This window comes from Bombina bombina, chromosome 10 (assembly GCF_027579735.1).
Source record: "Bombina bombina isolate aBomBom1 chromosome 10, aBomBom1.pri, whole genome shotgun sequence".
NCBI lineage: Eukaryota > Metazoa > Chordata > Amphibia > Anura > Bombinatoridae > Bombina > Bombina bombina.
Window position 1 is genome coordinate 18,008,582 of NC_069508.1, and position 14,736 is coordinate 18,023,317.

Genomic DNA, 14,736 nt, shown 5'->3' on the forward strand with positions numbered 1-14,736 from the left:
AGGAAGTGTTTCCCCATAGGAAACAATGGGGCCGCGTTAGGAGCTGAACGCTGCTTTTTTGCAGGTGTTAGGTTTTTTTTCAGCTCAAACTGTCCCATTGTTTCCTATGGGGGAATCGTGCACGAGCACGTTTTTGAAGCTGGCCGCGTCCGTAAGCACCGCTGGTATCGAGAGTTGAAGTGGCGGTAAATTATGCTCTACGCTCCTTTTTTTGGAGCCTAACGCAGCCCTTCTGTAAACTCTAAATACCAGCGGTATTTAAAAGGTGCGGCCAGAAAAAAAGCACGCGTAGCTAACGCACCCCTTTGGCCGCAAAACTCTAAATCTAGGCGTTAGTATTTTATTTTATTTTTTGCAATTAGATAGTTTGTAATTTTTAGAGTAGTGTTAGGATTTTTTAATGTGTAGTTTAGTTTTATTTAATTGGTAGTTAGTTTAATTTCAGTTTAATAATTATATTAGTTTTATTGTTAGCTTAAACGTAGTTTTTTTAATTTGACAGGTAAGTTTTAATTTAATTTAAGATAGGGAAATTGTAATTTTAACATAAAGTTAGGGGGGCGTTAGGTTTAGGGGTTACTAGTTTAAATTAGTTTATTGCAATGTGGGGGCTTTTGGTTTAGGGGTTAATAGTTTTAATTAAAATATTTCATTGTGGGGGCTTTCGGTTTAGGGGTTAATAGTTTACTTTTGTATATTTAGTTGTGGGGGCTTGCGGTTTAAGAGTTAATAGGTTTTTATAGTGGCAGCGGTGTAGGGCTTAATAACTTTAGTATAGTGGGGGAGATGTGGGTGGACAGCAGATTAGGGGTTGATAATATTAAAATAGTGTTTGCGATGTGGGAGGGCGGTGGTTTAGCGGTTAATAAGTTTATTATAGTGGTGACGATGTCGGGGAGCGGAGAAATAAGGGTTAATATTTTTTTAGTGACGGCGATGTTGGGAGCAGCAGATTAGGGGTTAAAAACTTTAAAGTAGTTTTTGTGATGTGGGAGGGCCTCGGTTTAGGGGTTAATAGGTAGTTTATGGGTGTTAGTGTACTTTTTAACACTTTAGTTATGAGTTTTATGTTACAGCTTTGTAGTGTAAAACTCATAACTACTGACTTTAGATGGCGGTACGGATCTTGTCATTTTAGGCTGTAACGCTTGCTTTTTAGCCTCACCGCAAAACTCGTAATACCGGAGCTATGGGAATCCCATTGAAAGTCACCATTTTTAGGATTGCAGTACTGACATTGCGTTACAGGCTAAAAGGCTTGTGGTACACCTATACCGACAAGTCTTGGGCCCCAATTTATCAAAGTCTGGCGGAACTGATCCGGCAGTGCGGATCAGGTCCGCCAGACCTCGCTGAATACGGCGAGCAATACGCTCGCCGTATTCAGCATCGGGTTGATTTCCGGCGATATCTGTCCGCCTGCTCTGAGCAGGCGGACAGGTTATGGAGCAGCGGTCTTTGTGACCGCTGCTTCATAACTGCTGTTTCTGGTGAGCCTGCAGACTCGCCAGAAACACGGGGCATCAAGCTCCATTTGGAGCTTGATAAATATGCCCCTTGTAATGGCTGCAGTGCTGTTTTACTGCTGAAAATATCATATTTTAAGCGTTAAAAGACGAACGCACAAACTTGTAATCTAGGTGAATATTATTTAATTCATGATGATGAGAGTCCATGACCCTGTCAAATTATTATAAGACTAGTCCTAAAGCCCATGTACACAGGCCATTTTTTGCAGTACAGCACCCCTTGCTCTTTCTCTCCCCCCTCTCTTTTGCTCTCTCCCCCCTCTCTTTTGCTCTCTCCCCCCTCTCTTTTGCTCTCTCTCCCCCTCTCTTTTGCTCTCGCTCACTCGTTCCTCTTTTGCGCTCTCTCCCTCCTCTTTTGCGCTCTCTCCCTCCTCTTTTGTGCTCTCTCCCACCTCTTTTGCGCTCTCTCCCTCCTCTTTTGTGCTCTCTCCCACCTCTTTTGTGCTCTCTCCCTCATCTTTTGTGCTCTCTTCCTCATCTTTTGCGCTCTCTCCCTCCTCTTTTGCTCTCTCTCCCTCCTCTCTATTGCAAATGGATAACATTCTTACAAAACTGCTGCTATATAGTGCTCCAGACACATTCTTGAGCTTATGTCCCTGCATTTCAAAAAAAGATACCAAGAGAACAAATACAATTTGATAATAGAAGGTTGTTTTAAATTGCTGCTCTATCTGAATCATGAAAGAAAAAAATCTTTTTTAGAACTCTGAATGTTTATATCTGTGTTTTTTTCCAGCAGTTTATACCATAATATTTTCTATCAGTACAAACTAGAACCAATAGACTTTATTACAGCCTCTCTTGGGGCTCACAGAGCACGGTTCACATCTATTCACCATTTTTTTGGCAACCACCTGCAAGTTACAGAGGCAAGTAACCCCTCATTTGGCAAACACACATTGTAAGGTCTACGGGGAAGAGACATTGATGGAGAAAGGAGCTGCAGTCTCCTTTCCCCATTTGCAGTGCAGGGGCCCCCAGGATACGGATCAGAAGGGGGACCCCCTAGAAGATGACTCTGTGCTCACTGCAGGGGAGATGTGCATAACAAGGATGCCTTTTCATGCACATCTAAGAGGTAAAAATAATAACTAATGTATATTGCATTAATTTATATTAAGTATAAGACACTGCTTGTTAAATCCCTTTAAATTCCGCATGATAAACCAAGGTGTAGGGGAAAAACCTGGACCACACATCAAGTACACCCCAGATCACGTAGGTCAGACCCTCATTCATGTCTGCAAGATCACTAAAAAAAATATTTCTATCCAGTGGGTCTACCATAACAAAACAGGCATACAAACATTTAACAATTGCCCATATGTACAGAAACCAATTTGCAAATGTGTTGCGGTTGTAATTATTGTTTTTCCGTGTTACTAGCGTTACACATGTTTATCATAGGAACAGCTATTGCCCATAGGTTGAAAAAGATAGGTGAAGTGTTCCTCATTCAATTTCAAGCATAACCTTGCCTGAACGAGGCCTCTCAGGAACTTAATGAGCATCCATGAATCTAACCCATTGAGATGAAAAATGTATAGAAAGGTGAGAAAGACATGTGCATCCTTACTAGGCAGTCAGCCTGATACGATCACAGAATGTATCCAGTAACATAAGAAAATATGTAAAGAGAAAAATGTGAGAGAAATTAGAGCAAAGTATTATTAATAACAAATTATTTATATAAAAAAGTGTCACTCGGGGGGCATGTCTTAGCAGCAATTTTACGGCAAAACATATCACCAGACTGCTATTGTGCATCTCCACATAGCTGTACTATTTGAAACTCATCATAAGCTGTATTGATGATTTTTGAGCAAAGGTTTATACAGCAGAGGCTTTGAGCTGCGGTTTACAAAAGGGGAAGTCACCCCACTGGGGATATTGAGGTATATTGCCACCTTTGGAAGCATCGACAACTCAGTACTGACCATATAGATCTCAAGCACTGGAAAGAGAGGACATAACTGTATAAAAAAGGAAAATTCGTAAAAATTTACTTAAACACATGGAAACCAAAATGGCCGCTGTGAAAGCAAACAACTTACCAGACTGAGTGGATAACTTCATGACCAGGCTAGAGGAAATCTTTCAACAGCTCATAGACAAGGCGCCAATGGACTACCTGCTGAAACACTGCACTTCCAAGAACTCAGCAGTTGCAGCTTCAGTCAGCAAACTAGAGGCACAAACTCCCACCATTAATGATAACAATTATCAAGGGGAATCTGAACCCCTAAAAGACAACACCTTGTTAACATCTGCGTTCCTACAGGGAGAAACAATGCCTCAGCTACCGCACAATTATACTCCCATAAGCTATAGAAAGAAAGGTTCACCAAGTAAATCCCCCGCTGGAGCGGAATCTCCAGACACACTGGAAAAGAACTTGCAGACAGGACAACCGTCGTCACCAAGAGAAACCTTGCAGGAGTGTGTGGGGGGCTCCCTGGAGGCAGTTAATACATCACAACTAAAGTTCTTGTTTGCAGTCAATACTTCAGCCGGTCACATTGAAGAAAGCTTTCAGGACTTACACAAAATACGCAATCCGGCACGGGCCTTCTCCGCTCTATTGGGACCACCAGCAGTAGATGTAGCGAAACTTATGCCCGCATGAGACTTGCCCTAATAACCCTTCACATGGGACTTACTATATTTACAGTAACAACACTGTTTGGAAAACAAACAGTCCCGTGGGACTAACAATGCAAAATACCTTTCAACTGCAACCAAAACCCTGGGGATAAAAGAACTGACCACATTACGGAGTTATGGTCAACCATTAGCATATAGGTTTAACACAGAGTTTAATACCTGGTTACTCAGTGTGAAAGTTTTATATATCCCTAACCTTGTTTATCCTCCTTTACTTTGTTTTTCCATCAGTGTGGGTTTAATAATTCATTTGGTTTCTATAATGTTATAATCTAACCTTAGACCCTGCAGTAGAGAAGTCTAAATGTATATTACTGAAAAAATACAACACATGGAAATCATAAGTATTATAAAAGTATTCTAAAACATAAATGTATAATAACTACTGCTATTCTGAACAACATCCTTGCGAGTTTGCCAGCATTTACTGAGAGGGTTTGTGTGTGGCCCCCGTATATTCAACTTGTATAACATTGCAGACCAAGGGCTTAGAAAACATTGACCCAACGTCCCTATGTGTGGTATGGCTAAAGTGTTGTTGTTCCCCCCTGGGGCCTGCGGCCAGGCAATGGGAGGGCTAAAAAAAAAAAAATTCCTATAACACATGGGGTACCATATCTCAAAATAGAATACAAAACTGGTATTTGGTTTATGTCCATATAGGATTATGTGCTCATTTACAAATTTTTGCAAAGCTCTACTGTTAAACATTTGATATAAACCAGAAACTCTTTATACCACCATAGTTTATTAGTTTATAATATAAGGTACCTCCATACTAAAATATTTTTATTAATTCATAAATACTAATAAGCTTTATATTATTGATGTGCCCAAGACTGGCATCTGCATCTCTATAACGCATAATATTTAAATATTTCAATATTGTCCTTCTTCTAGTTTTATATAATATATAAAAAATTGACCCCTAGATTTAGAAAAGATCTTCATAACCGGTCCAAGAGTGACCTATTATTGTAGTTAAAAAGGGAAAAGAAAATAAGGACAATAACCAATTTTGTATACTTTTGCTCAGATATAGAATGAATATCTGTTACTATGCAAACCAAGCTTTATCTGTATTATGTTTTTTTTCTACTCTATTATTTTTCATTAATGCAATTTTCTTTATGTTATGTGCAACTCCTCAATAAAAAAAATAAAAAAAAGTGTCACTCACTTGAGCAAGTTGGTAATGAAGGCCTCCAACCAGATTCTGTACACAAGTAGTTCCGGTAACTATTAGGTCCCGCACACCTGGCTTGTAATGTCTCATCATATTTAACTTCCCTTTTATTTCCACTTGTTAAAATATCAGTGTCTGTAACAGTGCAGGTCATTTCTGAAAGAAAAGAAATGTTACAAATAATTTAGTTTAGACAGACTGTTGTTTCTTTGTCTGAGAGTTAGTCAGGAAATGTTGTATTACAACGTGCAGGAGGAATAACTCTTTACATCTTTCTTACCCTCTTTACCTTTTTTAATACTTTAATTTCACTTGTCGCACCATCATTGTTTTTGTTTAATGAATCAGACTACTTGCTGAAGTGATATACTGTAAATGTTAACAAAAAGAAGATAGAGATGCACATATAGAGCACTCTTATATAACCATAATGTAGAGGGAAGAGGTCTCTCAGGAAGAATAAATTAAAATATATCTTTTAATTTAAATTGAAAATAAAAATAAAAAGAACACACAATAAAACTTAGATTAAAAGGCTGAATAGCTATTGAGTCCCAACAGTCTGGATATAACAATTAAATTTGATGGCACATAATATACCAATAGAATAGTGACCAAGAGAACCCAGTGTGAAAATGCTAAAGGAAAATTAACTAAAATAGAGGACTTCGTCCTCACAACAATTAACTACCATATAATGTAGCATAACACAGCAGGAAATCCGAGGGTCAAGAAGCAGATTAGCCCAACATAAAATAAGGATAAGTCAAATAGACCAGACTGGGAGACTCAGGTAATATGCCTGATGTGCATTTCGCCAAACGGCTTTGTGAAAGGCGACCCTAATTTTGACTCACCTCTCTGCTTAAATAGCATGTCAAACCAAAAAACAATCAAAGGGAGGCACTGCAGCACACCCTCATGGGAGTCTATCGTAAAACAGACGGGATTTGATTGGACCGAATCCACATATGTAAACAATGCCTCATTGAACCGGATGATCCCAGATATCAGTGACTTGTTCTTTTCTCTTATACGTACAAACTAATGAGAGGAAAATCGTGATGGGAAACTTTGCTTACTGTGTGTATCAGTATTAGTTCGTATTGACACATTCCACAGTCACACACAAACACCAGTAGTTAGAAACTAGCCAATGCAGAGTCTAATTGGCAATTACTCTCTGCTTATATAAACCCAGCTCTTCCAGCAGTCATTGACAGTTTATTGAGTTTCTACTCAGGGGTTAATAACTTTAATTTAGTGTTTGCGATGCGGGAGGGCCTCAGTTTAGAGGTTAATAGGTAGTTTATGGGTCTTAGTGTACTTTGTAACACTTTAGTTATGAGTTTTATGTAACAGTTTTGTTGCGTAAAACTCATAACTACTGCTCTCAGATGGCGGTACGGATCTTGTCATTATAGGGTGTAACGCAAGCTTTTTAGCCTCACCGCAAAACTCAATTGCAGCGCTATGGGAATCCCATGAAAAGCTTGCGGTACAGCTATACCGACAAGAATTGTAATGGCTGCGTTACTGTTTTAACACTGAAATGACTAACCATTTTGTCAACGTTAAAACACGAACGCACAACTTGTAATCTACCTGATAGTTTTTTTATACATGACTAATAATATGAGCTCTAACGGTAACAATCCTGACCAGCGATTGTGCTGCACCTGTAATTTAGGTCATTATGGGTGTGAACATACCTGTACATGACGGTATTGGTGGATCCCAGCCATGTTCAGAACATCGACTCCTACTTTCTCCAGTTAGTTTGTAGCCATTATAACACGAGAATACCGCTTCAGCATCTACTTTATAGGTCAACAGGTAAGGCGTCCTTTTAACATCACTAACAACTGTAATTTCTGGCAGGTTACAGTTCCTTTCTAAATAGAAAAAAATAAATTATTTTTGTATCAGGATATAATGAAGTAATTGTCCTGCAAAGTGATGCATACTGCAAGCATCTTATAAGCAATAATGTAAAGTATGTATTTTACAATACACCAGTACAACTATAGACATTATATTTTGAGAAATTGCTTAAAATAACATCCCAATTTCTTAAAGGGACAGTCAACACGAAAATTGTTATTATTTAAAAAGATAGATAATCCCTTTACTACCCATTCCCCAGCTTTGCATAACCAACATTGTTATATTAATATACTTTATAACATTTATACCTCTAAATGTCTGCCTGTTTCTAAGTCACTACAGACAGCCTCTTATCGCCTGCTTTTTTTATTAGCTTTTCACAATACAAGGCTAGTTCGTGTGGGCCATATAGATAACATTGTTCTCTCTCCTGTGAAGTTGTGCAGGACACAGCACTAATTGGCTAAAATGCAAGTCAACAGATAATAAATAAATAGCCATGTGATCAGGGGGCTGTCAAAAGAGGCATGGGGGGCGATTTATCACGGCCCGAATGGGGCCATATACCCCGGTTTCCTTGCTCGCCAGAAACAGGAGTTAAGAAGTAGCGGTCTTAAGAGCGCTGCTCCTTAACTCGTCTGCCACCTCTGAGGCGGCAGACAGCAGTCCGTACATATGCTGCGGATAAACAGCAATATGTTTAACTAGAAGCATTTTTGCTAATGGAACTATATTGAAAAAATATTTATATTTCAAATTGAATTGCACCCCTGCACATTTCAGTTTTGACCTTACTATCCCTTTAAGGTTAGATTCATTAAAATGTTAAGATTTTCTAGAATACAAAAATAGTTTAATAGGTGAACAGCTCAATTTTTGTTTATGAATTTCCATGTGATGAGTTGCAAGTTCAGTACCTTAGAAAAGAGACAGTCTCACATCCTCCAACTTTTAAGAACTGTTCAAAGTTACGAGTTGGCAACATTAAAGGGACACTCCAGTCAAAATGTAAATGCACACAGATTTATTACATATTTGAATAAGAACATATTAGTAATATACGTACATGTATTGGCAAAAATGCTTCTAGTAAAAGTAATCACTGTTTTAGTGTTAGTATTTTTCTCTGCATGTGCATGTGAAGCATAGCTAGATATTGTCACTGCTCCCACATTTTAAACTCTGCGGCAGCTCAGAGCGCCAGTGGGTCTTGTTTCATGTCAGCAATTAAAAAATTGAGTCATTTCCAGATGGTAAAAGTACCTTAGGCTCTCTAAACAAATGCTGTGTATAAAATGCTGGTGCGCGGTGCATACTTAAATAAAGTTTTGAAACAGCTATAGCTTTTATTAGAAGCATTTTTGCTAATGCATGTGTATTACAAAACTGCTTCTATTCAAAACTGAAATGCACCCATGTGGTTTCCCATTTTGGCTGGAAAATCCCTTTAATTAAAAATAGTTGCTGACATAAATACCGCTGTAGCTTTTTTATAGTGAGGCTGAACATAAGGTAAGTTTTTATACTTTTTTTTTTAATGTACTTGAAAACTTTAAAGGGACATAATACTCATAAGCTAAATGACTTGAAAGTGATGTAGCATAATTGTAAAAAGCTGACCTGAAAATATCACCTGAGCATCTCTATGTAAAAAGGGAAGATATTTCACCTCAAAATTTCCCCAGTAACCACATCCCCATATATATACACTTTAAGGGCTCGGTTTATCAAGTCGTCTCCCCTTCAATGTCAGGATTTTTTTAGCAGCAGCCCTCAGACCTCTGCTTCCCTGCCCTGTTCTCTACCTCTTAGATGGAGAATTTTAATCTCCCCATTGATTGGTTCCCGCTCATGATTGATTGTGTGTGGGTAACGACTTTCATAGGGTCCTATTGTAATCCGTTTCCCTCTGCACTACTGCTAAACCATCTGATTGCATATTGCACGTTGACAGGCAGACAGTGCACCATTTTTCTATCACTATATGGATGCTTTTAAACTTTCACAAGTGTTGTTCTTAACAGTTTAATTCTATTCTTTTTTTAAGGCACCATTTACATTTTGGTGTGAACTGAAAAAAAAGGCGTCTACAAAAGACTTAAAATATCTACTTACTGGATTTTAGCATTACTTAAACTGTAAATTTTGAACATTGTATTTTCTTAGAGACCTTTAAACAAGATTGCAACTTTGTGACTGGGTTTTTATAGGGACAAGCCTCCATGCACTCTAAATCCAAACTCATTCTCGAGTTTGTTTCTATGTGATGAACATAAGAATGTAAAATATGTGTAACAAGCTTTGGGTTTTGCGCTTTCGATCTAACGCGGTGTTAGGTAAGTGCACATGAAATATTAGTTGAAAGAAACAAAAGGAACATTACATGATTTGATTTAAGTGTATAAATTTAATTACAGGTAAGTGCGCAAACAAATGGCTACTTACGAAATAGTGGAATGTTTTTTACAAATAGTACTCCTCCGATAGTAGCGATGTGCGTCTGGATCATCCAACCCATCCTTGCTAGTGCTCTAGCTGCCAAGCAGTTCAGAAGACTGGAGAGGAAGGTCCACATGGAACGCCATTTGCTACAGAAGTCACCCTCACAGCATTCTATGCGGATCTGCACTGCTTGACAGCTAGAGCATCAGCAAGGACGGTTGGATGATCCAGTTTTTAAAAACATTGCACATATGTTTAATATATTTCGTAAGTATCCATTTGTTTCCCCACTTACCTGTTATTACATTTCTACACTTGAATCAGATCACACTCCTTTTGTTTCTTCTCTTTCAGACTTTTCCATACATATGGGATAAATGGAATATCTCACTGATACTGTAAGCCACACCTGATTCAATTTCTATTCTGAAAAGCTTCACAAGGACATTTGTGATCATCTTGGTTAACCCCTGTGAGACTTAATGAGGCTAATGGAGGCTTAGGGGCCTAGCTATCAAGCTCCGAAAGGAGCTTGACGGCCCGTGTTTCTGGCGAGTCTTCAGACTCGCCAGAAACAGCAGTTATGGAGCAGCGGTCACAAAGACCGCTGCACCATAACCCTGTCCGTCTGCTCTGAGTCTTGAGAAAGGCCTAACTAAGGCCGAAACGCGTTGACATACTGGTGAGCTTATTTTCAACTTTATTCCACTGTTTACAAACGGTTTTGCACTATTGTTTTTTCTTGTTTTTTCACAGGTTCATTGTTTTTCATCATCATTGTTTTTTGTTTTTTTTGGATGAGTTTGTTTTTTGATACTCATTCACTGCTGTTATTTCACTTTTTGCATTTGCCACCTTTTGCACCTCAGTCCTTCTTTTTGCATTTTGATTTTTAATTTTTTACATATATGTACATTTTTTCTTGTTTTTGTATTTTGGAGTTATTTTTTATATTTGGTGTACTATTTTCTTTCAACAAGCACATCTCCACAACACTTTAAAGGAGGGATCACTACACTCAAGTCTCACTAGACTTTGATTTGGAGTCCTTTTTGAGTTATTTTGGACCTTGTTTGAGTCACTTTGGACGTTATTTGGACTTTTATTTTGCTTTGTATGTGAATGTTCACATCTCTTTATCACTGTTACACCTAACATTGGCCAGTATTTTTTTTTTGTAACACCTCACATTCGCCTAGATTTAGAGTTTGGCGTTAGCCGTCAAAACCAGCGTTAGAGGCTCCTAACGCTGGTTTTTCCGCCCGCTGGTATTTAGAGTCAGTCAGGAAAGGGTCTAACACTCACTTTCCAGCCGCGACTTTTCCATACCGCAGATCCCCCTACGCCAATTGCGTATCCTATCTTTTCAATGGGATCTTTCTAACGCCGGTATTTAGAGTCATGGCTGAAGTGAGCGTTAGAAATCTAACGACAAAACTCCAGCCGCAGAAAAAAGTCAGGAGTTAAGAGCTTTATGGGCTAACACCGGTTCATAAAGCTCTTAACTACTGTGCTCTAAAGTACACTAACACCCATAAACTACCTATGTACCCCTAAACCGAGGTCCCCCACATCGCCACCACTCTATTAAAAATTTTTAACCCCTAATCTGCCGACCGCACACCGCCGCCACCTACGTTATCCCTATGTACCCCTAATCTGCTGCCCCTAACACCGCCGACCCCTATATTATATTTATTAACCCCTAATCTGCCGCCCCCAATGTCGCCTCCACCTACCTACAATTATTAACCCCTAATCTGCCGACCAGACCTCACTGCTACTATAATAAAGTTATTAACCCCTAATCCGCCTCACTCCCACCTCAATAACCCTATAATAAATAGTATTAACCCCTAATCTGCCCTCCCTAACATCACCGACACCTAACTTCAAGTATTAACCCCTAATCTGCCGACCGGACCTCACCGATACTCTATTAAATTTATTAACCCCTAAAGCTAAGTCTAACCCTAACCCTAACACCCCCCTAAGTTAAATATAATTTAAATCTAACGAAATAAATTAACTCTTATTAAATAAATTATTCCTATTTAAAGCTAAATACTTACCTGTAAAATAAATCCTAATATAGCTACAATATAAATTATAATTATATTGTAGCTATTTTAGGATTAATATTTATTTTACAGGCAACTTTGTATTTATTTTAACCAGGTACAATAGCTTTTAAATAGTTAATAACTATTTAATAGTTACCTAGTTAAAATAATTACAAAATTACCTGTAAAATATATCCTAACCTAAGTTACAATTAAACCTAACACTACACTATCAATAAATTAATTAAATAAAATACCTACAATTATCTACAATTAAACCTAATACTACACTATCAATAAATTAATTAAATACAATACCTACAAATAAATACAATTAAATAAACTAACTAAAGTACAAAAAATAAAAAAGAATTAAGTTACAAAAAATAAAAAAATATTTACAAACATTAGAAAAATATTACAACAATTTGAAGCTAATTACACCTACTCTAAGCCCCCTATTAAAATAACAAAGCCCCCCAATCAGATTGAGCTCGCATTCTATTGGCTGATCGGAACAGCCAATAGAATGCAAGCTCAATCTGATTGGCTGATTGGATCAGCCAATCGGATTGAACTTGAATCTGATTGGCTGATTCCATCAGCCAATCAGAATTTTCCTACCTTAATTCCGATTGGCTGATAGAATCCTATCAGCCAATCGGAATTCGAGGGACGCCATCTTGGATGACGTCCCTTAAAGGAACCTTCATTCTGTGTTAGGACGTCGGAAGAAGAGGATGGATCCGCGCCGGAGGTCTTGAAGATGGAGCCGCTCGTCGTCGGACGGAAGATGATAGAAGATGCCGCTTGGATCAAGATGTCTACCGGTCCGGATCTCCTCTTCTGCCCGCATAGGATGAAGACTTCTGCCCGATGATGGACCTTTTCAGCGCCCGCTTGGATCAAGACTTCAGCCCGAAGATGGACTTCTTCAACCGCCGCTTGGATCAAGACTTCAGCCGGAGGATGGATGTCTTCAGCCCCCGCTTGGGCTTGGATCAAGACATCGGAGCCTGGACGGATCGGTGATACCCGGTGTGGTGAAGATAAGGTAGGAAGATCTTCAGGGGCTTAGTGTTAGGTTTATTTAAGGGGGGTTTGGGTTAGATTAGGGGTATGTGGGTGGTGGGTTGTAATGTTGGGGGGGGGTATTGTATGTTTTTTTTCCAGGCAAAAGAGCTGAATTCTTTAGGGCATGCCCCGCAAAAGGCCCTTTTAAGGGCTGGTAAGGTAAAAGAGCTTTTCTATTTTAATTTTAGAATAGGGTAGGGCATTTTTTTTATTTTGGGGGGCTTTGTTATTTTAATAGGGGGCTTAGAGTAGGTGTAATTAGCTTAAAATTGTTGTAATATTTTTCTAATGTTTGTAAATATTTTTTTATTTTTTGTAACTTAGTTCTTTTTTATTTTTTGTACTTTAGTTAGTTTATTTAATTTTATTTATTTGTAGGTATTGTATTTAATTAATTTATTGATAGTGTAGTATTAGGTTTAATTGTAGATAATTGTAGGTATTTTATTTAATTAATTTATTGATAGTGTAATGTTAGGTTTAATTGTAACTTAGGTTAGGATTTATTTTACAGGTAATTTTGTAATTATTTTAACTAGGTAACTATTAAATAGTTATTAACTATTTAATAGCTATTGTACCTGGTTAAAATAAATACAAAGTTGCCTGTAAAATAAATATTAATCCTAAAATAGCTACAATATAATTATAATTTATATTGTAGCTATATTAGGATTTATTTTACAGGTAAGTATTTAGCTTTAAATAGGAATAATTTATTTAATAAGAGTTAATTTATTTAGTTAGATAAAAATTATATTTAATTTAGGGGGGTGTTAGGGTTAGGGTTAGACTTAGCTTTAGGGGTTAATAAATTTAATAGAGTAGCGGCGAGGTCCGGTCGACAGATTAGGGGTTAATACTTGAAGTTAGGTGTCGGTGATGTTAGGGGGGGCAGATTAGGGGTTAATAATATGTATTATAGGGTTATTGAGGTGGGAGTGAGGCGGATTAGGGGTTAATAACTTTATTATAGTAGCGGTGATGTCCGGTCGGAAGATTAGGGGTTAATTATTGTAGGTAGCTGGCGGCGACGTTGTGGGCGGCAGATTAGGGGTTAATAAATATAATATAGGGGTTGGCGGTGTTAGGGGCAGCAGATTAGGGGTACATAGGGATAACGTAGGTTGCGGCGGTGTATGGAGCGGCAGATTAGGGGTTGAAAAAAATATGCAGGTGTCAGCGATAGCGGGGGCGGCAGATTAGGGGTTAATAAGTGTAAGGTTAGGGGTGTTTAGACTCGGGGTTCATGTTAGGGTGTTAGGTGCAGACTTAGGAAGTGTTTCCCCATAGGAAACAATGGGGCTGCGTTAGGAGCTGAACGCTGCTTTTTTGCAGGTGTTAGGTTTTTTTTCAGCTCAAAATGCCCCATTGTTTCCTATGGGGGAATCGTGCACGAGCACGTTTTTGAAGCTGGCCGCGTCCGTAAGCACCGCTGGTATTTAGAGTTGCAGTGTCGGTAAATTATGCTCTACGCTCCCTTTTTGGAGCCTAGCGCCGCCCTTCTGTGAACTCTAAATACCAGTGGTATTTAAAAGGTGCGGGGGAAAAAAAGCCAGCGTTAGCTACGCGGGTCGTTACCGACAAAACTCTAAATCTAGCAGAATATTTGCAAGACACCCCACAGTGTTACACATCGTCTGTTCAACGTTGTACTAGTGAACACATTTTTAGTTAATTATAACCTAATATTTTATTGTATTTTATCATGGATCCATGCTATTCTTAGTCATTTTAAAGTATATTTTTAAGTACTTGTTGAAGTTTCTACTTAGCTACTTAATGTTTAATAAACTGTTTTAAATTGCTACATATTTTTTAGTTTAGTTTAGTTAGTCAGCCTTTTTAGCTTTTGTAGCGCATACTCTCTCACCCTCTTCTATCCCAATTT

General features: G+C 38.3%; 1 protein-coding gene across 2 annotated transcripts in view; it reads right to left on the reverse strand.

Moving 5' to 3' along the window:
- The window catches only part of CFH (complement factor H), a 379,102-nt gene that overhangs the window by 199,228 nt on the left and 165,138 nt on the right, over positions 1 to 14,736 (reverse strand). For both annotated transcript variants that reach the window (XM_053693829.1, XM_053693830.1), the window contains exons 12-13: positions 7,092 to 7,274; positions 5,374 to 5,535 (exon numbers count right to left, since the gene is read on the reverse strand). In XM_053693829.1, the coding sequence (XP_053549804.1) occupies positions 5,374 to 5,535; positions 7,092 to 7,274 (345 nt within the window). The remainder of the gene's footprint in view (positions 1 to 5,373; positions 5,536 to 7,091; positions 7,275 to 14,736) is intronic.